Raw genomic sequence first — 27,511 nt, 5'->3', positions numbered from 1 at the left:
TATGAATATACAAAACGATTAAGAGAGCTGATTTATAAATATATATATATATATATATATATATATATATATATATATATATATATGTGTGTGTGTGTGTGTGTGTGTGCTAAACACATATAAATATAGGTGCTAAAAATGCACTAAGTGTGTTGGGAGTTTCCTTAAATGAGAAGGATCTTGGGGTTTTTGTAGATAACAAGTTGTCTAATGCTGGGCAGTGTCATTCTGTGGCTACTAAAGCAAATAAAGTTCTGTCTTGTATAACTCAAGGGATGAAAACATAATATTGCCTCTTTATAGGTCCCTGGTGAGGCCTCATCTGGAGTATGGGGGGCAGTTTTGGACTCCAGTCCTTAAGAGGGATATAAATGAGCTGGAGAGAGAGCAGAGACTAAGTGCAACTAAATTGGTTAGAGGGACGGAAGACTTAAATTATGAGGGGAGACTGTCAAGGTTGGGGTTGTTTTCTCTGGAAAAAAGGCGCTTGCAAGGGGATATGATTACACTTTACAAGTACATTAGAGGACATTATAGACAAATAGCAGGGGACCTTTTTACCCATAAAGTGGATCACCGTACAAGAGGCCTCCCCTTTAGACTAGAAGAAAAGAACTTTCATTTGAAGCAACGTAGGGGGTTCTTCACAGTCAGGACAGTGAGGTTGTGGAATGCACTGCCGGGTGATGTTGTGATGCTGATTCAGTTAATGACTATAAGAGGGACTTGGATGATTTTTTGGACAGACATAATATCAAAGGCTATTGTGATACTAAACTCTATAGTTAGTATAGATATGGGTATATAGAATTTATGTGAAAGTAGGAAGGGGTGTGTGTATGGATGCTGGGTTTTCATTTGGAGGGGTTGAACTTGATGGACTTTGTCTTTTTTCAACCCAATTTAACTATGTAAATATATACAGTAGCAATAATCTGAATCTTTATATCTAAGAATACAAGTTATAAATTGACTGCATATACACTGAGGGGCCCATTTAGCAACAATCGAATTGCGTTTTTTGCCACGAATCTTGAAAAATTGGTGGTTTTCCTATATTTCTAAAAGTAAAAACCAATGGGAGCTGCGCTGATCCTGTTGGACTCCAATATTTAGAGGTTTTCATTGCATTATTCAGCTCATTTTTTTTTCATTCGCACTTTTGATAATCGGATCTTTTAATAAATTCACTGACAATTGTGGTTTTAAAGTTTGTGAGCTTAGCTGTAGTTTCAAAAACCTCTAAAACCATTAAAATATGACCTTTACTAAATAATAAATAATAATAATAAGCCTAAGAAGTTTTCAAGTTAATAGTTTTAGGGAGTTAATATTTTTAGAGAAATGCATGGTAGGTACAGCCGTCAAACCAACATTAATAATTGCAATTTACTATTTTTTATAAGTGTAAAATAAACACTCAAGGATACTGATTAATGTGTGGGTAAGATTGGGTGCCAGTACTTTATATTTTTATAGTTTGAAAGAATCATGAATAGTTTAGGATATGAGGCAGCCAATTATACATATGAAGTGTTCTGCATTGTGATATCCTGATGAGCAGCTGTATATTCAATATTTTAGCTGATTCGTTTCTGACATGATCGTTATTGGATTTGAATTCCCAGTTGTGTAGCACTTCCTATAGAAGGAATTAAGGATTCTTGAGACTAAACAGGATGATGTGTTATTTCATGCAGCTCCCAGATCAGTACAGCTGCACAAACCACTCAGAATAAAGTGACTATGCAAAGAAAACATGGGATTCTTACTAGTAAGGATTTCATTTCTACTGCAATTATTCTGCTGTCCTCTTTTTTGTTTCAATAAATTTGTATTGTTTTCCATATACTTCCATATTTTCTTATTACATTAATACGGTTCATAGACACATTATTCCCGATAAACAAAGCAGTGTAATATGTTGATAAGCCACATCGATGATGATTGAATGAAAAGTTGACATAGTATTGTAATTGACAAAATAACATATGAATGTAAAAACATAATAAGAAGAAAAACACGAAAATAAACAAGTACCCCTCGAACTGCAGTTTGTTACAGTATGCATCCTGATAACCCATAGCCTGTGTTAGTGTTATAACTGAAATTATCTTGGACCTTCACTATAAGGTAAGTAGATGTCTAGATAGGGTACTCTGAAAACTATATCCAATCCATGGTTGCCAAATTTGCTGAAAAGTATGATGTTTATCCCTTAAAATTAACTTCATGTTACAGAAGATCCAGACCATTTTGGTTTTCACTAGCTAAAAATGAATAAAAGGTGTTTTACAAGATTTAGCAACCACTTGATGTACAAACTGTGAAGCAACCTTCATTTTTTTAGGCACTCCCTCAGAAATAGTACCTAGAAGGGCTACATAGGGATTGCGTCTAAGATTAATACGCAAAATAGAAAATAGCAAGTTATACAATTGTATCCAAAAATGAACCAACTTGGGACAGGTCCACCAAATGTTGGGGAGCACCCTCGGAAGCAATTTGCATTCGCCCCGGACAGATTTAACTTATTGTAGCTGGAGTAAGGTACCACCCAAATAAAACCTTGTGGTTTTTCTTGTTCCAAATGCTTTTTCAGTCAATGAGCATTTTTTTAAACATTAAATGCATTAGAGTCAATTAGCATTTTTTTTTAATCCCAAATAAAGTCAATGGATGGCTTTTGCACGCAAGCAAACTATGTCAATCTCACCAAAAGTCAATTGTGCTATCACACCTATTCTTTTGAACATTAAAATTAATTATTTATTCTTCTAAATACAGAAGACAATATTTGATAAATGTAATAACTGATATTAACCTTGGTTTCCATAATATACACATCGCCATTGTACTCAAAATGTATATTATATAAAGTTTTTTAATTGCATGTCACTGCAATGTGACTACATAATTACTTATAACTTTCCTGACGTTTAGGTTGAGGTTGAGACTAACTGGCCATTACATTTTTATCACCTCTCATACTATGCAACAGACCCTTTGGCCTCACTGGGGTGTGGCTAACATAATGGACCATAAGGAACTCTCTACAGCTGGCATTGATATTACCTATTCCCTATAATTCTTTAGTCTATCTCTAACTGTGAGCTTATGATTATAGACACCCCCAAAGTAAATACAATAACTAATTTTTATCAGTAGGCTGGATTTCCTTTCTGGAAAAAACTTCACTGTTGAAAAAACTCAAACACACAAACATCTACCAAATATACATAATATCTACCATAAATACACATCTACACAACTTTCATCTCACTTAGATTGTCACGAGGTTACCCAGACTCATATACTGGCCAGGGTTGAAGTTTGGGCATCGATAGCTGTTGCCAGGACATTCTGGGTTCTGGTATAAAAGCCTTCATAAATCATGTCTGAAAGAGTGTCATCTCTGCAGATACAGTAGTAGAACAAAGTTGCATCATTATATGCAGATGGACAAAATGGAACTGAAAGTTACTCTGCACTTCGCTTAGATACAGTGCCTAATCATGGATGGTCTGAAGACAATAGTTCTAGATTTATGGTGGAAAAAAAATCATGGATGGTCTGGAGACAATAGTTCAGTATTTATGGTAAATCCAGCTATATCTTGTGATGCTTACTACTGTAGGGGCCCATAGGGTTAATGCTCCACTGTGTCTTTTAACCCCTACACTTATTTATTCACTTGTTTTCTGGATAGAACGGAATGTATTCACTTTGAGTGATTAGCATAATGTGTATCAATGGCCCAAAAGCTAATGACCACTTCTTGTCACAAGACAAATACAAGAGTTCTCTGCACTCAACCCATTATCAATATATTTAAGACAGAGACATTTTGTCATCCCACATCTGGCCAGTCCTACGCTCATTTTTCATCTGATTCATTAAGAATTCTACTGCTTCATTATACATTTTACAAGGGGACTTTTGGGGAAGTTTTACCTACAACTTACTAGCTGCTTTCAAAGTAAAACTCCCACACTTGGTTGTCCTTTTATTAGACAAGGGCAAACCAATTTACATTGCCTTCTGGTGAAGGAAATATAACTGGAAATACATATTCGTTTCCACATGCAAAAACATCACAAAAATATGCCAGTTACAGTGTACAATTTTAGATTCATTGACTACAGGCAACTGTAGCTGAGCTGTGTCATTTTTTGTGTCTTTTTGAAATGCATTCCCCTCTGTTCTGACAGCTTCAAACATTCACAGCCATTTGTCCAGCTGCTGTACAACAATAATAAATGCTTAACAAAAAAATACACCATCTGGTATCTAGCTGACACATGACCTTTTATAATGTATATTCTTGCACATAAATCACTGTAGATAAAGAATTGCTGAATTGTATTCCTAAGGCACTCTTTTTGGATTGCTGCTTTGTTCCCTACAGACACAAGAGTTGCAAAGTATGCAAAAAAAGTCCAGTTCTTGTGAGGTTAGACATTCAATGAAAAAACCTCCACTTCCTAAACATGTTGCGTGTTGCCTTTCAATTTAAGTGTAGATGTGAAATAATTCTTACTTTATAGGAAGCACTCACTATATATATATATATATATATATATATATATATATTTAATAAACAAAAAGCCATGAATATCTTGTAAATTATATCCTTATAAACGGTGAGTTCTGATGTCATCAGTTATAAACGGTGAGTTCTGATGTCATTTCTGTCACATGACTCACTGAAATTTGTGTATAATAATAAATAAAGTACCCCCAGTTGCAAAATATGAGGATATTAGAAGTTACCTCGGAGTTCCATGACCTGTATAAAAACATATGGACATATGGTCATGAAACTCCTCGGTAACTTATAATATCCTTATATTTTACAAGAGGGGGTACTTTATTCACAATATATATATATATATATATATATATATATATATATGGGGTTATTTATCAAAGGTCGAATTTTAGAGTAATATGAATTTTTTTAAACTCTAATAAATTCGATTTTATTCACAATTCGAATGGTTTGTTAGTTATGAAAAGATTCAGATGTCTAAAATTCAATCGAATAGTCCAGACCCAAAGTTTTCCTCTGAAAAAAAAAACCACAATTTGTTTTCGATGCACGACATTTTAATAGTTCAAGGGACCATATATATATATATATATATATATATATATATATATATATATATATATATATATATATATATATATATATATATATATATATATATATATATATATATATATATATATATATATATATAAAATCTTCAAAAATGGATCCGCACTGCAAACAATTCAATCAAAGTGATTTTTATTGAATTATCACTCACGTGTCCAACGTCTCGGTCCACGTTAGGGCCTTTATCAAGGATCCTTGATAAAGGCCCTAACGTGGGCCAAAACGTTGGACAGGTGAGTGATAATTCAATAAAAATCACTTTGATTGAATTGTTTGGAGTGCGGATCCATTTTTGAAGATTATATGACATAACTTTGACCCAGCATCCACCACAAACCTGAAGGGATAGAGTGCAGGTACTTTCTGGACTTTTTATTTGAATATACAACATTTTTTGCATTTAAAAACTGACAGAATCAGAAATGACATCACGTGAGACATGTATTTCAAGCAATTGTCAATTTCTAAGGAGGTGTTAATGCACAGCACTTACTTTCTAAACAAATCTAATAGTTAGATAATCTTCCCACCGCTGAAACATTGTACGTCCCTCCCACTCCTTTTATGCTTTTATTTTGTTCCATTTTTCCCTCCTCCTCTTGGTTAAAGTGGATTAATTTTTCAGAAGAATATTGTCATGTTACAGGCAGAATTCTATGTGTATTAGTCATGTCCTTGAAAGTGTTTTTCAAGGGAAATTAAGCTTTGAAAATTTTGTAAACATTAACTTTCATAAAAGAAAGTTATTGTACAAAAAAAATTTGTTTGAATGCTGCACTTATGTGTACCTTGTAAAATATTTAAAAACAGATCAAATTTGACATTTACTATTTACTTCCAGTCTTCTAGATATATGAGAATTTAGGAGGTTATGGATTAAAGGAACAGTAACACCGAAATATTAAAGTTTTTTAAAGCAATGAAAATATAATGTTGCGCTGAACTTGTATAACTGCTTCAGCAACTCTAGTATAGTTTATATAAACAAGTGACTGTGTAGCCATGGGGCAGCCATTCAAGCACAGGATACACAGTAGATAACTGATAAGTACTACTATAGTTTATATAAACAAGCTGCTGTGTAGCCATGGGGGCAGCCATTCAAGCACAGGATACACAGTAGATAACAGATAAGTACTACTATAGTTTATATAAACAAGCTGCTGTGTAGCCATGGGGGCAGCCATTCAAGCACGGGATACACAGTAGATAACAGATAAGTACTACTATAGTTTATATAAACAAGTGACAAGTGTGTAGCCATGGGGGCAGCCATTCAAAACTGAAAAAGGAGAAAAGGCACAGTATACATAGCAGATAACAGATCAGTTCTGCATGGCTACACAGCAGCTTGTTTATATAAACTATAGTAGTACTTATCTGTTATCTACTGTGTATCCTGTGCTTGAATGGCTGCCCCCATGGCTACACAGCAGCTTATTTATATTAACTATAGTTGTGTTTCAATAGCAAACACACCAGTTTTAATGGTGGATGCCAACAATACATTTACCTTTGAGCTTGGGTACCTTAGACTCATACCAGTTAGTCAAATGTTCCCTTCACTAATGTAACTGCACTTAAGCCAGTAAAGGGCAACTGCAGAGACCATCACAACATCTCAGATCACAGAGGAATATTTTTTAAAATCAGTAAGGAGTATATTTTGTATCTGGCTCCCAATATTTTTGGAGTTAATTTAAAACATATAGCCCTCTTCTGCAAGAAAGCTGACACTGATTTCCTTCCTTGTGTTTCTACAGGAGTCCTTTGCCTCCGCTATATGGGAGAGCAGTTACACTATAAAATGGCGTGCCTCCACCCAGGGTCAGGACAGACTGAACTGTAATACGCCTCCCTGAGAACTTTTCTGATCCACAATAACACAGACAGGAAAGATTGAAAGGTTTATTTGCAAAACACTGTAACTTTAAATAATATGCAGCTATAGGGATCCCACGCTCCAAGGATATCTATATCCCTGAGCCTAACCACTTGAGTCCCTAAGCTGGCGGCCTTGTCACCGCAGTGTACTAACCCTCCTAGTCTCCTCGTCTGAGCCTCTGGCTGCTCACTAAATAACTCCTGATCCTGTCTTTCACTCCTAGAGTGACTATAACAGAACTGCTCATGCACTTACTTCACCTATTCTGGAACCTTCCTTTGTTTCAGGCCCTATGGAGCACCACTGTACTTTCTCCAGCACGTGTGCAGCCCAAAGAGACTGAGAACATGGGACTTTCCCTTTTATAAAATAGGCATCTACTGGCCAGTCACTGAACTGCCAGCCAAATACTTTCACACACTTTTCCCTTCAATAACTGAGGACCCAAGCTAGCTAGGTTATGCCAAGGGGACCAAAGGACCTAAAGGTTGGCAAAACCTTTACCCTCCTACAAACATGTCACTGTTAAATTCACATGGGTGGCCTGCCCCTTCCCCAGTCTAATCAGTCCTGTCCAACTCTTTTCCAGCTCTACTCCTGTTCCACTTCTGCCCTCCAATCAATGCGACTGGGCCCCTTGAAAAGCAAGACTTGGGTTGCCCTTATGGTAATCAGCCACTGTTAATTTACATCAGCACGTTTTTTCCATGTATTATACTTCAACCTATAGACACTGATTTAATATCTACGTATAATCCATACCTTCAATCATAAAATTAAAAAAGGCAAATTCAATAAAGAGTGAATTTTCACCTGCAAAGGCTTCGCCACACTTCACACCACTTCACCAGGTGCAAATTCACTAAAGCTATGCTAATAAAATGCACTAAAGCACTAAAAGCACTAAAATGTTAAGTTGTGTGTCAGCAACCGAATGCTGGTGAAGTTTCGCTAGCGTTAATTAGTCAGCACAATCATTTCATAGTGAACTTTCGCTAACGTTAGTTTCTGCCTAGCAAAACTTCGTTAGTACATTTGCCCTTACGTCAATTTGAATATGGTGGGTATATATAGGTCATATTTATGTCTTTACTAGAGATGTTGGTGCAAATGCTTGAAGTGGCCACTTATTATTAAAAATATTCAAGGAAGCAAAATAAAGACAAAAGAGATCCTCTAATGCCCTCGACATGAGCCCACCCTAAAACAAATGTGGCATGCCCCTCAAATGATTGAAAAAAAAAGGTTAAAACCACATTTTTTAATAGTTACAACTTTTAAAGACAATCCCGCTTTAAAATATGAAAAGATGCCAGCGTCTTTTATCATTTGAATAACTTTTCCACATACAGGATATGATGTCACTGACATAAGATTGAGGAGGATATAGCTTCATCTCTCCCGGATCACTGCAATTCATATGTATTTTTAGCAGATTCAGAAGTCAGTTTGCATATTCCAATTTATCACTTGAAGGCGTATACAGGTTTCATAGAATTAAAATGCATGAACATAGAGATACCAGAGCTGGTGACTAAAGTTATTGGCTTTCATTTTTTTTAATGTATATCAATATGAAATGCCCTGTTATAATCTGGCCATGCTCCATTAAACTCTGACCACATTCCCTACTCTTACCCCATCTACAGTATACATACAGGTGACTCTTAAAAAATCTGGAAAGGTTGACAGGTCTGTTATTTGTTACAGGTCTGGGTATTTGTTGAGAACAAGAGTCATTCACTTTTGTATGTGTTATGTTCCTCACAACTGGTCACTGCACAAGGCACAGACTCAACTCAAGATAAGAGTTATTGACATAATGAGAGGTTTTCACACAATGAAAATGTGATATGTTTGGTAATTTACCTAGTTTCATGTTAAAACTGGATCTTCTGACTCCAGTACTTTTTTTTTTTAAGGCTAACATTCAAGATAGCATTTGGCTTCTCCTAGAAATAGACTTAAGATGTTAAAGTACCCATGATGACATTTTTATCCCCAATAAAAACATTCCCTCATCACATCCACTTTGTAGTCAGTGTTAGTAAAACATGACCAGTAATTATTGCATGAACCAGATGTGTTTTTGTATAAAGTCACTTTGTGTTGTTCCTGCCTAATTCAAATGAACAATATAGGGTTTGTAAAGTTTGAGCAGCACCTACATACCTATCTTCTTCCAATATATACAGTCAAATTAGAAAAGTCACATAAACAATTGTGAAAACTTTATTATATAATATAATTAATTTTATCCAACTCTCTCATAAATATAATTCCATTTATGTAGTTATTAATATTTGAGTAATCTATTTTTTCTAATCACGTTATCTTGGTGTAGGCAGCGGGGTCTACATCTTGTGAATAAATTATAAACTTCTGGGGTCAGTGGATTAACTGTAGAGTAAGCTTCCTCTATAGCTCTTGAGAAATCTCCCGCCCCTCTCCTGCCCTATCTCATGGTTTAAAAGTGTAAGCTTCATATTTCAGCTGTTTTTTATTTTTATTTTATAAATAACAGAAGTGAACTTGTATTTAAAAGGTGAAATACAATCTTTAAAAAGGTAAACTCCAAAAATGTTGACATTGGAGCTACAAAATGTACTATAAAACAAATTGCAAATAAAAATAAATCACATCATAACTTACCCCTGTCTGTATCATACAGAAAGACATAATGATTCCACCCATAGTGATCAAGCAAACTCATTAGGGCACCTCGTAATGATGGTCTGAGCTGCAGTACAAACTGGCTTTCACCCTCGGTGGGGAAACTTGGTGTGATGAGGGAGATGTGCAAGGCGCTGCAGAATGAGGTCAGGGTGTGTACTGATCTCTTGTCATATAGTCCAAAAATGGCAAAAACTCCTCTTGAATACTGGGAGCAAACTGCAAAGAAAACAAAATTAGTTATAAATAGTTGTGATCCTATATGATAAGCTGTCATTTTTAAAGGGATCCTGTCATCAGAAAACATGTTTTTTTCAAAACGCATCAGTTAATAGTGCTACCCCAGCAGAATTCTGCACTGAAATCCATTTCTCAAAAGAGCAAACAGATTTTTTTATATTCAATTTTGAAATCTGCCATGGGGCTAGACATTTTGTCAATTTCCCAGCTGCCCCTGGTCATGTGACTTGTGCCTGCACTTTAGGAGAGAAATGCTTTCTGGCAGGCTGCTGTTTTTCCTTCACAATGTAACTGAATGTGTATCAGTGGGACATGGGTATTTACTATTGAGTAAATCAGATCTACCAGGCAGCTGTTATCGTGTGTTAGGGAGCTGCTATCTGGTTACCTTCCCATTGTTCTTTTGTTTGGCTGCTGGGGGGAAAGGGAGGGAGGTGATATCACTCCAACTTGCAGTACAGCAGTAAAGAGTGATTGCAGTTTATCAGAGCACAAGTCACATGACTTGGGGCAGCTGGGAAATTGACAATATGTCTAGCCCCATGTCAGATTTCAAAATTGAATATAAAACAATCTGTTTGCTCTTTTGAGAAATGGATTTCAGTGCAGCATTCTGCTGAAGCAGCACTATTAACTGATTCATTTTGAAAAAATTTTTTTTCCCATGACAGTATCCCTTTAACTTTAAAAGGAGATCAAAAGCTAAACAAAGAAGTAGGCTAGTGATGCTACGTATTATGTATGTGTCACTGACACACCTAACGAAATTCATGATGGTGACCTCTTGCGCAAAAATGTAAAGGCCTGGATCATTTCCTGTTATAGAGACTGGGAAATTTCAGGCTGTTGCAGTTAGTTTAGTATATAATATACAGCATTTCTACTCGTATGTGTTTTTAGAAGGAAATTATATCTATATATTCATATGTAAAGCATTCAGTTGGTATCAAAGAAAAACAAAATAATGGAAATGATGTAAAAATTGTACAATGCCAATGAATGTCTATTATTTCGGTACCATTTGGTTGACCTTGATACTGTATATATTTTCCATAAAATGGAAAATGTCAATAAATTCTTTGCTAAAAAAAAATTCTTATGAAATGATTGTTTTCACCAGCCCTGGAGCAAAGAACACAAATTAAGTTGTAAAGTCAGCTGCAGTAGGCTGGAATGATACAAAACAATTGTGTCTATATGTCAGAGAATATAGTATTGAAAAAGTGAAATCTGACCAAAACCAAACAATATACTTACACCCTCCTAATTATTTAATTTCACAATCAAACTAGCTCGGGCCTCTTGTTTCCCCAGATAAGGAGTAATTCTGTACCTTCCAACAGAATTATTTTGGTTCCAATAAGGATTTATTATATATTAATTTGGATCAAGTACAGGGTACTCTTTTCTTATTACAGGGGAAAAGGATATACTTTTTTGAAATTTTAATTATTATGCATTGTTTTCAAATACAAGCAAAATTTGTTGATGAATATCCCTTATTATTTTTGTTCTGTTCCCCTTGAAACTAATATTTTTACATTGATCTCACCCTCTTTTGGATCAAAGTCTATATTGTTTTTCCTCTCCAAAAACACTACCATTAATGTAATATTTCTCTCAGTTTACTATTTGCCATTATGTCTTTTAATATTTCTGTCCTTTATTATGTAGTGCGGATACATTTGTGCAGCACTTAACAGAGAAAATTCACCATTACCATCAGTCTCTGCTGTAGTGGAGCTTACAATCTAGCTTTCTTATCACATTTATACACACTGACACTAGGGTCAATTTCAACAATTTCACTTTTTCATGGTTTCATTAGGGAAGATATTTTATTCTACTTCCAGTTGTGTGATTCTCCCGCTCTGAGCAGTGGTCCTTATCTTAATTACTTATTACTGCTGAACAATTCTGTAGAGTGTGAAGATAAGAAAAGGTAAAGTACTATTATTATTTTATGCAGCCGTTTCATTTATTAATTCATGTCATATAATACTGCATAGAGATCGCATTCATGAGCGCAGCGGCAGTCAGATGCTGCAATCTTTCTGAAGAAAGAGCCAATGTAAAATGAGAATACATATTTATCTATTGCTACAAAAAAATAATAAATATATATATTTGAATGAGGTTTTAATCATGGATTTATCCCTAAATACATTTCCCTATATTTTTATTTATATTCTTATCTTTTCCCAAACAGAAACGTTGTTTTGATGCTTAGGCCCTTTTAAACCTAATATAGGAAGTAGGAAACAAATAAAAGGAAATTAATATTGCATTTATACCTCTAAACTTATTTCTTTAAACACTGCTCATGAAATGATCTGGGCATAAGTGTATTATGTGGAGATCCCAATTTTCCCATAGTTTGTGAGAAATCATTGTATAATTCATCAGTACAAATGATGCCTACTATACATTGATTATTAAACCAAGTGCCTGTGAATATGTGCCAGCCCATAACAATACAGACAATTTAAGACCATCAATGATAAATACAAGGACCATCTTTTGTAGACAGAAGATTGCTCAGCAGAAAGAAATTGCTGTAATTTGTTTTTTTATGAAAAAAGGTTAACAATTGATTGAGCTATTTGATCCTTATTGACTAACATATTTAACTTTGATTCAATCTAGAATTCAATGATTTTGATCTTAAGATGTATTTCAAAATAATCTATTTAAATGTGTATGAAACTGAGCTAATACCTCTTTTTGATAGTGGAAAGTGGAAACAAGCAAGTCAACCATTTTGAACATTACAGTAGTAAGACAAAACAGAGGCGCCAAAAGGATAAAAATAGTTAAAAGCACTTAAAAACCCAATGGGTAATTCAGAGGAGGTAGTAATGAACTTACCTCCTCCAAGCAGACACCAACAGAGGCGCCTGGCGTGTTTATACAAAGACACTGTTGTTTTTGCTCCCGTTCCACATTGCCTGATGAAGCAGGAAATGCCTGCGAAACGCGTTGCAATACTGTTTTGTGAATAAACTATTATTGAAAATTACCACTTTCGTTGGTGTCTGCTTGGAGGAGGTAAGTTCATTACTACCTCCTCTGAATTACCCATTGGGTTTTTAAGTGCTTTTAACTATTTTTATCCTTTTGGCGCCTCTCTTTTGTCTTACTACTATATCGAGTCCACCCCGAGTGGAGGGGTATCATCCCCTTTTTCTTCTTCTACAGAGAGCGACGTTTTATTCCTGAGTGGGGGTCAGGATAATCTCCCCACCTGCCTATACAGTGGTTGCCTATCGGTAACCCTGGTTTGTGAGTATTAATTTGTTTACTCTACCATTACTCCCTGTAAAAACATATTACACTATTGGGGCTCTTGGTGTTCCTTTTTGTCTCCATTTTGAACATTACATTAGAAACACTACTATGAGTGGATTGACAAGGTGGAACACTGAGAGCCATCATTGCTAAATGTCAAGTTCACATAAACTTTGTAATTATTTTGTACTGTACACCTTTACTGTTAGACACTCAGTAATGTGTTAATATGCAGCTTGTGGTAGTAAGATAACACTGCTTGTCTGTTCACATGAAAAGTAGCCTGAAGAACACAATTCTTTTGTTAATGGTTGGGTATACAATTAATAGACATTTTCCAGCATAACTGGAGGAATGAATGCAGCCTCAAATTGATACATTCCATCTTGTAGGCCAGAGTTCACCACCTCTAGTATCGTTTGTAATAAGCACAATTCTAGAGGTTATGCATATAGCAAAGTAAAGATATATACACAATGTGAAGTAAATCAAAGTCCTTACAATATTCCACAGGTGCTCCGTCTTAGCACCGCAAACAACGATATAGTTTATCCAGAGGTGTGGAAAGAAGGACGCAACTACAGGATTCCTGCTAATGTGCTATTTATTAGCCACACAACATGTTTCGGACAGCATGTGTCCTTTCTCAAGTGTGAACACAAGTGAAAAGCATACAACATATAAAGCCACACAGTGGAGTAAAAACACACCCACTTCCACCTGGCACCTAACTAAGTATCAATTAGGCACAGAAATAAGATGCACTGTGTTAGTGTCAATATAAATATATAACGTTGCAAAATGTCATACAGATACCGGTTGACTCTGAAAAGGATCCTGAAAGTTAAAGAACATAACATTTAGACTGTGATTAAAATATATAAAGTGCATATCCATATATAAACAGTAAAAACCGTTTTAAAATGATTAAAACCAATAGAAACTTGATATAAGGAGTAAGAACTGCCCACACAGGGCCTACTTACCCTCAGACGCATGCAGCCTTACATAATAACAATATATATGCTGTCCCTGCCCAACTTTAAATACAAGGCAATAGCTCTTACCCTTGTGTGGAAAACGTAAGTTTTCAAAATCTGAAAAGAGAAAATTGTATTAAAATGGATTATAGGAACGGTGTTAAGCTCCAATGGTCATTTAGACCCATAGGTAGCAAAGTATTCATTCTTTTAATCCATTTAGCCTCTTGTTGAAGCAATAATTTCTGTAAATTGCCACCGCTTTTTGGCAATGTAATGTTTTCCAAAACTAGCCATTTTAATTGCATACGGTTATGTCCCAGCGAGGCAAAATGCCTTGATACAGGTGTATCAGATTGAGTACCTGCTTTAAAATTTCTAATATTGCCCCTGTGTTCCTTAATGCGTTCTTTAACCGCTCGGCAAGTTTGTCCAATGTATGCCATTCCACAGGGGCATTTCAGCATATAAACTACATTTTTTGTTTCACAAGTAGAGAAATTATGAAGACGAATAGGCGTCCCTTTAGTAGGGTGGTTGACTGTATCCCCTCTAATAATAGCGGAGCAACAAATGCAATTCAAACAAGCAAATGTTCCTCTTTTCGGAGGACCCCAAAATAATTTGTCCTTTTTTTGTGGGGCAATATCAGAGGGACAGAGAATATCTCTGAAGTTACGACCTCTTGTATAGCTGAATATGGGACTGGACTTAAAGAGGGCACCGTACTTAGGGTCCTGTTTTATAATGGGCCAATATTTTTGGACAAGATTTTCAATTTGTTTACTCTGTCTGCCATATTTGGACACAAAAGGGATTCGATCAGACTTTTGTCGTTTATTATTAGACTGTTTCAACAATGCCTGTCGATCCATTTTATCAATGTCATTCTGTATTGAACGCAATTTAGAAACCTGATAACCACGTTTAACAAATTTATGTGTAAGAGAATCAGCCGCCTTCTTATACTCAGTGTTAGTAGTTGCTATGCGGCGTGCACGTAGATACTGACTCTTTGGTATAGCATTCAAAATACGTGGATTATGGTAGCTCGTGTGGAGCAAAAGGGTATTGCGATCTGTAGGTTTTGAATACATTTCAGAGGTAATGACATTGTCGCTAATCCTAAATTGAACATCCAAGAAATTTAATGAAGTGCTGGACCATTCTCCCGTAAACTTTATGGTAGGGTGGCATAGGTTAACTGAAGATAGCATGTTATTAAAATCCTCTTCAGAGCCCTGCCATAAAATAAGAATGTCGTCCACATAGCGCCAATACTTAAAGATGTATTTATTATAGGGACCCTTTAGAAAAATTTTTTGTTCCAGATGGTGTACGAAAATATTGGCAAGGGAAGGAGCTACGGACGCACCCATAGACGTGCCTTGGCGTGGCCAATAGTATTTATCCTCAAATCTAAAATAGTTTTTTTGTAACACCAATGCAAGGCAGTCCAGCAGAAAGAACATTAAATGATGTTCTATGTTAGTTTCTAACAGGGAAGCCTCTACACACTGTAATCCTTCATTCTGGGGAATAGAGGTGTATAGGCTCTGTATGTCTATGCTACAGAGGTGTAAATCTTGATTGGGCAAGATTAAATTATTCAATTGTCTAAGTAGATCAGTGGTATCACGTAAACAAGTTGGTATACAACATACTATGGGTTGCAAATATTCATCAACCAACTTTGATAGCGGTTCTAATACAGAACCAATCCCAGAAATGATCGGGCGTCCTGGTGGATCTACTAGGGATTTGTGAATCTTGGGAAGTAAATGTAGAATTGGTGTACGCGGATGGTCAGTAATGAGAAAATCTTTAGTGGATTTATTAATTACGCCCTGTTCCCATGCTTCAGTAACCAAATGATCTACCTCATGTTTAATGGACAAGACAGGGTCTATAGAAATTGCTTCATAATGTTCTAGTACAGATAGTTGTTTATACGCTTCCTCCAAATATTGAATTTTATTCATTACCACGATTGCTCCCCCTTTATCGGCAGGTCTAATTATAATTAAGGGATTATTAGTAAGGGAATGTAGTGCCTCTTTTTCCTTTCTAGTAAGGTTAGGCTCATAAGAGCGGGCACCCCTTATATCCCATATTTTTTGAACCTCTTTCCGAATAACGTTTTCAAAGGTTACAATAGCAGGATTATCAATTGTGGGGTTAAAAGTACTAGGTTTTTTAAGTGATGGAGGATTAGAAGCGTTATTACAATCTGTAATAGGATAGTCTGCAAAATACATTTTAAGCTTAAGTCTTCTAATAAATTTTAGAAAATCAATCTCCCAGTCATACACATTGTTCTCATAATATGGAACATAGCCAAGACCTTTGTTCAATAGTGCAATTTCAATGGGAGATAAAGGATAGGAGGATATGTTTATGCACAAGTCCAATACCTCGCTTTGGGTTGAGTTCGTTGTGGGTAGCGTTCCCTTGGTATCGGTGCACGTGGATTCTTGTATTGCCGCTTGGGAGGATAGTGCTGCTCCCTTGTATCCACCTCTAAAAAAGGCTGGCTGCTTGGAGGAGAGTTGTAGTCATCGCTGCTGCTAGAGGCCTGTGTATCGGCATAAGAAGTATCCTGAAACTGGCGATGATTCTGCCGGCGATGTTGCTGAGGTGCATACGATCCGGTCCGGAAATTTCCCCTGGACCGCCACGAATATCCTCCCCCCGGCGCCTGATATCCCATATGATCTCGTTCCCTCCTGGGCTGCATCTGGTCAACCCTCTGTTGTGCGCAATCCTCACGCCACGTATATACACGATTCTGCAGATAATCGTTAGCGTCTCTATCAAATTTATAAGCTTTTTTGGATGCAATGTTATTCCTCAATCTGTTAAGTGGTTCAGAATGGAGTGAGAAGATTTTTGCAGCTTCTTGATCGCCCCTATCTGCAATGATTTTAGATCGGAGTGACTGAACATCAGTTCTGACAGTTTCCACTTGTGTGGATAAGCGATCAACAGATAATAGCATCAAATCATGGCTGCATTTATTGCAAATAGCGTACCACTGTTGAACAAAAGTGGCATCCTCTACTCCTAGATTTGGCTTAATATCCAATCTTAGGCCTCTGGGAATACGTTTATGTTTGATATACTGAGCAAGTGTACTCACATGCATAGTCAAGCTGATTTCTTTCTTTTGCAGGTTCAACAGCTGTTTGGCAGTATCATCTCCCGGAGGTGAATTAATCACCTCGCATTGGAAAGCTTCTACTCGTTTCAAGATGCGTTCCACATCAGAGTCTTCATACGCAAAGGTGGATGTGTGGTCACTCATGCTTGGGGTGGGTTCCACCGACATTCTCAGGTAGCTTGTTCACTAGTGTATACTAGACGGACAGCAATATAGCAAAGTAAAGATATATACACAATGTGAAGTAAATCAAAGTCCTTACAATATTCCACAGGTGCTCCGTCTTAGCACCGCAAACAACGATATAGTTTATCCAGAGGTGTGGAAAGAAGGACGCAACTACAGGATTCCTGCTAATGTGCTATTTATTAGCCACACAACATGTTTCGGACAGCATGTGTCCTTTCTCAAGTGTGAACACAAGTGAAAAGCATACAACATATAAAGCCACACAGTGGAGTAAAAACACACCCACTTCCACCTGGCACCTAACTAAGTATCAATTAGGCACAGAAATAAGATGCACTGTGTTAGTGTCAATATAAATATATAACGTTGCAAAATGTCATACAGATACCGGTTGACTCTGAAAAGGATCCTGAAAGTTAAAGAACATAACATTTAGACTGTGATTAAAATATATAAAGTGCATATCCATATATAAACAGTAAAAACCGTTTTAAAATAGTTAATGTAAATGACAGAATGCCAAATACTAGGAATGTGTAATCAAACTGTAACATCTCCTCTACCTGCAACCCAGTTTTTATATCACAACTGCATAGTGAACCTATAGGGGCAGATTTATTAAGGTTCGAATTGGAAATTTGAATTCAAATTTTCAGGTTGGATTTTTGGTCAAAACTCACAAATTCAAATTGGGAATAATCCAAACTCTAATTCAAATTATAATTTGAGATTCATCATACCTGGACCATCAGAACAATTCAAATTGGAATATTCGCCACTTAAAACCTGCTGAGTTCACGTAGAAGTCAATGGGAGAAGTCTAGTCACCCATTTGAAGATGTTAATAGCCTTCCTGACATTTGAGTGTTTTTCAGAGGAAAAACTGATTCAAGTTTTCGGGTCGTAATATTTATTCAAGTTTTTTTCTTAAATAAAATACTATTCAAATTTTGAGGTCATTTCAGTTCATTCTAATTTAAAAAAAAAAAAAACATCCGACCTTTGATAAATCTGTGCGATGGTGTTAATTAGCAGAATGACAGCAACTGAGAGTTTTGCAATATAGGAGCAAACAACCCCATAATATAAATAATAGAAAACTTTCAAGCACTGAAAAGCAAGAAGAGCACAAATATGAAAAATTAATAGATAGAAAATGGAAAATGTTATAACAATACTATCAATTAAATCAATATAATTACTGTTCATATTCACTAGATTTTGTAAAATATGTTGATATCAGTTATTCTGCACAGGGAGTCTTATTTATCTGTTTTTCCCTCTTTATTCATGATTGCTCTAGCACAATCACCCCATTACACTGTAATGATACAGTGAGTTACAAATTAAATATCTGTTGATTTTTTTTTATAAAGGGAAGTGCCAATATCCCTTTAATTAGAAAGGCAATATAGCAGGGATCACTAATGTTACTACTTTATTCTAGTAATTTACTTTTATTATATTTTCCTTCATAATACATTGTTGATTGAATAATGAAAATACCCAGATGAAAGCATAATTTGTTTATGGAACCACAAATACAAAATAAATGGCATATAATGAAAACAGAAATAAATGTTATCTTTCCCAGTCTGTTCCTAACTGACACTTTGAGGGAAACGAAATGCAAACACCAGCTGAGATAAAAATGCCAAAGTCAACTTCAATTAGAGTGGAACCAAATTAGGAAAGCACACTTCAATTAAAGAGAATACTGTATGAATCATCTACATGTTAATAATTAAAATAGTTTAATCTGCGACTAAAGCCATACTGAGAATGAATAAATATCACCCTGGCATCTACTGTATTTACAGTGGAAAAATAAAGATAAAAGGAATGAAGGAAGGAAGGAAAATGCTGCAAATTTAGTTTACAATAGATAGATAAAGAAGCAGCCATGCAATCTTTTATAAAGGTACAGCTGGAAAATAACTTTACAATTTAGAAAGGAAGAGAAGATAAAGGTAAATATGTAAAAAAATTGGGATAATAAGATTCAAATGGCGAGAGCTCTGTTCGACCAGAATCACCAACAGCAGGAAACATCATAGATTATTCATACGTTTATTATTCTGGGGCTTTTTCTGCATTTTCTAGTGTAAGCCTTTTCCATAGCAGAGGACATACACAGTACTAGCTAACTCATGTGCAAGTAATTCTTCCAATTTAGCATCTCCTTTGGAACAATTGTCATATTTTAGCTCATAAAATGATGTCAAATTCTTCAGTTTGGTTGTTTAGACTCAATACACAGATCTATAAATTTCATTATAGCTACTGTTTTTAGGGTGTACACTTAATTTTAGCTGCACACTTCATGACCATAATAGAATAATAGCATGCTGCAACCAAGCACTGTCTTGTGACAATGAATGATCACTGATCCCCATTACATGTAAAACACCTTAGACATTTTGATAGTGGTGATCCAAAAACCTGGAATCATCACAGATATGGTTCACTGAATAAAAAATAAAATTAGTAGTGTATGTGTGCTCCCAACTGCCTTGGTTGCCATGACCCTATTCACTGTCCTAACAATACTCTAAATTAGCATGTTTTAAAATTAAAAAAACAGTTTAAGGAATTAAAATAATTATACAACAAAATAAGCATAATACATGATAGAAAACATAGCATAACCCCTGGGGATTATTTCAAATAAAAAATGATTGTTAAGATAATGAAACTGGATTTTTTAAGCTTAATATAAATCAGTCTTTAATGCTTGAAAAAATCAGTTAGAAATGTACTTTAAAAAAAGAACAATAAAAAAAGAAGGTTCAAAGGTATTAAATGACAGAAACATTTTATAATGAAATACAATGAAATACAATTAAACAATGGAAAACAAAACAAAATTATGGAAAACATAACATAACCCCTGGTATATATTTTTTCATAATATTATTGACAATAATGAGAAAGTTGGCAACTTGGAAAGTCTTTATAAAATTATCATTAACATTATAAAATCAATGAGTCTTTACATCTTAAAATCAATGAGTCTAAAGCTTAAAAAAAAAGTCAAGAAAACAGAAAAACGCACTTTAAAAAAATATAAATTATTTTACAATAAAATAAAAGTATTAAATGATAGAAAATATAACCCATAGGAAGTTGTTTTCAAATAATATCACTGACAATAATGGAAGCTTGTAAAGTCTTTAAAAAAATATTATTATTAAATCAATGAGTCTTTAAAGCTTAAACCAAAAAAATCAATTAAGTATGACAATTATGCTACAATAAAATTAAAGAATTAAATGATGGAAACATAACACAACCCCCAGGCAAATGATTTAAAAATCCTTTGCAAATACTGAAAACCTATATCAATTTGAAAACATCAAGGAGTTTTTGTGAGCTCTCAAACCAAGATTTTAGATGACATCTTATTTTTGTCACTACATGGGAAAGCATGGAAGGGATCAGCAAAAATCTCCTCAATATGTAATGAAATGGAAATTGGTAGCCCCCATTTATTTTACATTATTTGAATCTATGTCCTATTTGCTCCTTACTCAAAAACAACATTGTTGAGTCATACTGAGAGAAATATTGTAATTAAAAACTGCAATGTGTCAGTTAGGTGATTTGATAATTTTGTAGAGCCACAGTACATTCACTAATATTTTCCAGCCATCTTAACTTGACTAAAGTTCTATCTACATTGTTTAACTGAGCTTCATACATACATATTCATGATGAAAAAAATTCTACATAGTGTCGGACTGGCCCACAGGGATACCAGGAAAATTCCCGGTGGGCCCAGGTGTCAGCAGGCCCTCCTGCTTCAAAACATTTTCATGGCCATTACCTATAGATTGAAAAGGAGATTATAGTATGTAAAGAAAAGAGACTAGAAGAATAGAGGTTGCGTGAGGAGAGTGGGCCCCTAATTTAAGGTCTTTTGGTGGGCCCCTAGTCTAAGATTTTTGGGTGGGCCCCTGGTGTCCCAGTCCGACACTGTTTCTTCATAACAGAAAACTAATATTTTTCAATAAAATAAGCTTTCCTAAGAAGTAAATAAATACAGGGCAATTTAATCTTTTACTTTTACTGGTTTATTAATATATAATTATTTGCTTTATATAAACTCTGTAAGCATACACATTTTCCTTTTTATGCAATCTTATTGTTAAAGATTAATGCGTATTTAACACTTTTATAATTGCTTATGGTGATTTTGCATAATTGATGAGACGACTTAGAGGGATTTTATGTTTTATGCCAACACCATTACTATTAAGTGTATATTAGAGAACAAGCTGTGCACTGTGGATACTCAGCAATCATTTCTCTTTATTGTAGTGGTCTGATCTAGATTACAGAAGAGACATTTTGAACCATTTGGTATTGCAAGATCCGTAATTTCTCCCTGATTATTTTTTAAATGCCTTAATTACATACCTATCAAAGACAGATTATTGAAGCTTCAGCCGTCTTCTAGACCTGGCAGTCTGCCTATCACTGAATGCAGGTTACTCCTCTATATAACAGTTCTGTTACCAACATTTATCAGTTTGTCAACTTTAACCCTAGTTTATATTGAAAAATTCTTCCTTGACTGTTTTATAAAAGTATGTCCCTTTCACTAATTTGAGTAATCCATTTAGGGATTTAAGTGTGTAAAAACCACGAAAACCTTTAATACAAAAATTTGACAGGTAAAAGTTGTTGAGGTCTTATGCTGTAGAAGTCAATGAGAACTGCACTGATCTTAGTGGACTATTTTAAATCAGATTAGACTTTTAGAGGTTTCAACTAACAATTGAATTCAGATTTTTTCCATGAATCTTAAAAAATTTGTGGTTTTCCTATATTTATTAAAAGCTCCATGAAAATTTCTAATGCCAAACTACACCAACTAAAAATGGTTGAGGTGATTGAGGGCTGCTTTGATCTGATTGGACCACTTTTACAGAATTCTGTTTTCCCACTAGGAATTGTCCAAAAAACTTGAAGTTTTAGAAGTATTCATATTTTTAAGCACATCGTTCAGAGCTTCATACGTTTGTACTTTTTTTTTTACGGATCTTTAAATACAGTATTTTCCATAATATTTAGAGTTTGTGAGTTTAGTCGTAAACTCTAAAACCTTTAAACTCTAAAACCATTCAAATGAGAAAGTCGATAACTAAGCCTCCAAAGTGTCTTGTCTGAATCGAAGTGAAAATTCAAATTTAAAAAATTCTAAATTTAAGATAATTTTTGTGTACTTTGACTAGGGAATAATCCAAATTCGATTTGAATTAGAAAAAAATAAAAATTTCAAAATTTATCATGTACTGTCTCTTTAAAAATCCGACTTTAACCATTTCGCCATCTAGAACCTGCCGAATAGCTGTCGCGGACCTCCTACAACCTATTTGGAGTCAATTGGTGGACTTTGAAAAATTTACGTTTTTTTTGGGAAAATCTTCTAATCGAATTCGAAGATAGAATGCGCTAAAACTTTGGTTCGTACAATTCGAATTCGATCAAAAACGCACCTATTCGATCGAAAATGGACCTATTTGGCCAATAAATTAATTTTGGTTGGTCTTTTTGAATTCGAATTTTGAAGTTTTTCAAATTTGAAATTCGACCCTTGATAAATCAGCATAACTTACATGGCCCTTCTTATAAAAAAGAAACATTTCTACTTTAAGGGGCCCATTTACTTAGCTCGAGTGAAGGAATAGAGGATAAAAAAAAAATGTTTTTTTTGGCTACTTCGACCATCGAATTGGCTATTTCGACCTTCGACTTCGACTTCGAATCAAACGATTCAAACTAAAAATCATTCGACTATTCGATAGTCGAAGTACTGTCTCTTTAAAAAAAACTTCGACCCCCTAGTTTGCCACCTAAAAGCTACCGGTCAATGTTAGCCTATGGAGAAGGTCCCCATAAGCTTAGCTATCTTTTTTTTTCTTCAAAAATCGTTCGATCGATGGATTAAAATCCTTCGAATCGAACGATTCTAAGGATTTAATCGTTCGATCTAACGATTTTTCGTTTGATCGTTCGATCGAACTAATAGCGCTAAATCCTTCGATATTCTAAGTCGAAGGATTTAACTTCGGCAGTCGAATATCGAGGGTTAATTAACCCTCGATATTCGACCATAAGTAAATTTGCCCCTAAATATTCTTCAATACAGATCAGCTGCAGATTAGTTTATCCGTAATAAAACAGAACTTGAAATGAGGGCACTTTCCCATTCTGAACTTGTTTTATATTATTGAAAAACAAAAAGGGAACACAAGTGGTTTGGACCTTGCCAAAGCCTTTAGTTATAGTTAACCCAGGAAACAGATAAAAAAAATAATCTTGGGTAGATATTGTCAGCACATAGATTTCTTCGACATAAAAAAAAGGGTATGTGTCAACACAGTTATATTCCAGCCACTAACCATGAATAGCTTTACAAGCTACAAGATGTCAAGCTAAGTATTGTCTGAAATTAATTTTGGGCTGTTTTCTAATTAGAGACGGCTGGACGGTCACCATCTGGCTCATCGGACAAGCTGTCTATGAGTTTGAAATATTATGATATCTGAAATTGCTTTCTGTATCGTATGGTGGCAAAGCTTATTCGTAAATAACAATGTCTCTTTGAATGCAGAATGGGTTTAATATTTGGAAGTTGCTATGTGGTAACATAGAAGGAGACAATGGTATGGTTTTACAGCATGATAAAAAACATAAAAATGTAAAGACCCATAGTTTTTCAGCACTCTGGAATTACTTTATTAGCAGTCTACACCAGACTAGGAGCAACAGGTAAATGTTGTTTACCTCCACACTGTCACTAGGTTGTACCACCACACCATCCATGGCATACCCAATAAAGTTGTTTTGCCATCAATTACAGAGTCTTAGCAGAACAATCTCTTATCTGTCACATGTGAAAAATTATTTGTTTATATATGACACTGAGGGAAATGACACTGCCTTATTTCTAAAGATACTAGATCGTATACCTGAACTACGCGTATATACAATATGAACTAAGGGCTCATTTATTAACAGAAGTGCAAAGCACAAGTTTGGAAGAAAAATGCAGATATCCATGCTTATAGAGGCTTAGGAACACCAGTGTTAGTATAAAACCTGATCTAGTGAATAGCATTCTCAAGTTTTTTATGGAACCCTGTTTAACAGGCAGATCTGGTATGGCAGTAGGCTCTCCCTAGTGGGTCGTATCCATAGACACAACTCACTAGTCACATGTGACTAGGGCTCTTATGCCATAATATACACTGTGTGCATCAGCAGGCCAAAAGTGACACAATGACCACTCTCTTAAATGGTCATGGCAACTTGAGTTCATCACTAGTGTCATGCTTCTGTTTTGATGCAATGATGTTGGCATTCTGGTAAAAATGCTGCACTGTGGGTAAAAAATGTAGATATATGTCCAACAATTTAATTTTGCCCTTTATACTCACTATGTAAATGAGCTCTGTGTTCTACCTTAGAACTTCTTACTTTGTAGACAGCCACATAAGCACAACACAAGGGAATTTAAAGATTATCATGTATTTTTATTACAGAGTAATGCAATTTAACAAGTTGGCACAGACCTTATACAGGTATGAGACATATACAGAAAAAAAAATGATTCCAGTTAAAGAATGTGCAAGACAATGTTAAGGCTGGAGATATGAGATTTGGGCTCAGTCTCTTGTTTGATTTTAAAGTCAGGTCAGTGACTGCTAATTAGCATCAAATGAGCAAATTGCCTGCTGTATTGCCTGCTGTATGCAAAAATATATATATAAATTATATATATATACTATATATATATAATAACGAAATTGCAGATGATACCCGCACTCCTTCACATCTCGTTTTGCCGGGTGCTTGGTCAAAAATAGATATATAGAATTGTGGAAAGGACCAGCACTCCGTTTTTCAAAAAATTCAATAAAATTTTCTTTATTGCCATATGCCATATTGCCATATGGCAATAAAAAAATTTGAACACTTGAAAACCTGGTGTGCTGGTCCATTCTGAAGGATACACATTATTTTGACCAAAGCACCCACAAAGAAAAGTAAAGGCAAGAGTGCAGGTACTATCTGGACATTTTTATATATATATATATATATATATATATATATATATATATATATATATATATATAAATATATATATATATATATACATATACACTGTATATATATATATATATATATATATATATATATATATATATATATATATATATTATTTAAATGTATATATTCTATATGTTGTTTATATTTAAATATATCTAATCATATATAAAGTACACATATATATATATATATCCAATTTACACATACAGTATATAAAATTATATATATATATATATGTATACAGTACACATATAATTTACACACATATATATATATACAAATATATATATTTAGATAAAACTTTATGCAAAGATCGCCAGGTTTAGGTGGCAGGCTTTTTCTTTTTTCTAAAGATATGACATCAAACAAAAAAAATTCACAAGAAGAATAGAAAACAACAAGGATCAATGCAATGTAGAAACTCTCTCACTCTTATTTTACCCGAATCTAAAGACCAAGTACTTCTAAATCAAATTATATTGGTGTTGCGTTGTTTTTGTTTGGTTTTTTTTAAGCCATTAGTTTTTTAGGTCATACTGAACTCAAGTGAATTGCAGTTCAGTTGGACTTCACTAATTCAGTGAGCAGCCAGGGGGTAATTGGATAATGTGATGTTCTAGTTTCATCTTTCCACAAGTTTTGTGTTAATACAAATTATTCAGGAAACTGCATTTTTGTGCAGATGCTTAATTAAGAAGAAGGCTTTTCTGGTTCATGAAGTATTTTTGGGTGGGGGAATAAGGCTGTTTTGGAAAGACTCTTATGGGAATAAACAACTTGAAGGGAGGATAATTGTTGAGGTGGCAGCTAGAGGAATGTCTTTTTGGTTCTTTCTGTAATTTAAAGGATTTCTTGCTTAGATAGTGTGGCTATTAAATTACTTCATGAAACAATACCTATGGGATACTTTTTATTGATTTCCCATTGATGTTACTAGTTTGTGCTGACTCAGAGTATCACATTACTAAAATTGGACCCTCTTAATCACACTGTTTAGTAAGCAGTAGGAGACGCTGGTTCATGGTGGGAATACAATATTTAAAGGAGTAGTTCACCTTCAGAACATAAAGTCTGCAGCTGCTAAAAATTAGAATCTGAAAATACCCCAGCTAAAACTTGGTGAAATCGTGTAGAAGTCAATGGCAGATGGCCCCTTAACATTTGGTACATGTTTTTTTACCTTCAGGATTCTCACAATTTTCCAGCTGTTTGCGTTGTCTTTTGTTCAATAATCTGATAAATTCAAAGTTTTTGGAGTGCTCACTGGGAGAACTGCTGTAGTCAACAAAGCAAAGCGTGGAGAACAGTTTGCCCTGCACCCGTTATGATACAAATCCCTTGATCTGAAACCTTTGTGCTCATTTTTGCTATATGCATGAATATATATTTGACTTCTTTCCCTTGTTCTGTACCATATCATATTCTTCCTGTGTGAACCCAATAATAGCATGCTTGTTACACTGACACCACAATGATGCCACAATGTCATATGCTAAATGGCGCCTTGTCACATTGTGAATCTCATATTAACATCATGAGCTTTATTGTTTTAATGAAGATGTAACACAATATACTATTGTTACAGACCCATGTAATTACTGAGTTGGCATTATCCCGCTTCCTTGCTCCATTATTAATTACTGTATACACACTCAACCTCAATTTCTTTGTCCTTCAGATCCATCCATATCCCATAATCCCCTAGTCTACCCACATTCCCATATTTTGTTCTTCTTTTCTGTATCCTCAAATCATTTTGGGAAATGAAGACTACTATTAATTCACTTGTATAATCCCAGTTATACAGTTCCTGA

General features: G+C 34.9%; 1 protein-coding gene across 8 annotated transcripts in view; it reads right to left on the bottom strand.

The window, feature by feature from the left end:
- Positions 1-27,511, bottom strand: part of LOC108709985 (glutamate receptor 4) — a 187,413-nt gene that overhangs the window by 115,518 nt on the left and 44,384 nt on the right. For all 8 annotated transcript variants that reach the window (XM_041584557.1, XM_041584558.1, XM_041584562.1 and 5 more), the window contains exon 3: positions 9,702-9,941. In XM_041584557.1, the coding sequence (XP_041440491.1) occupies positions 9,702-9,941 (240 nt within the window). The remainder of the gene's footprint in view (positions 1-9,701; positions 9,942-27,511) is intronic.

Source organism: Xenopus laevis, chromosome 2S (assembly GCF_017654675.1).
Source record: "Xenopus laevis strain J_2021 chromosome 2S, Xenopus_laevis_v10.1, whole genome shotgun sequence".
NCBI lineage: Eukaryota > Metazoa > Chordata > Amphibia > Anura > Pipidae > Xenopus > Xenopus laevis.
Note: the sequence above shows the minus strand (reverse complement) of the source record. Positions and strands in the feature narration are given on the sequence as shown.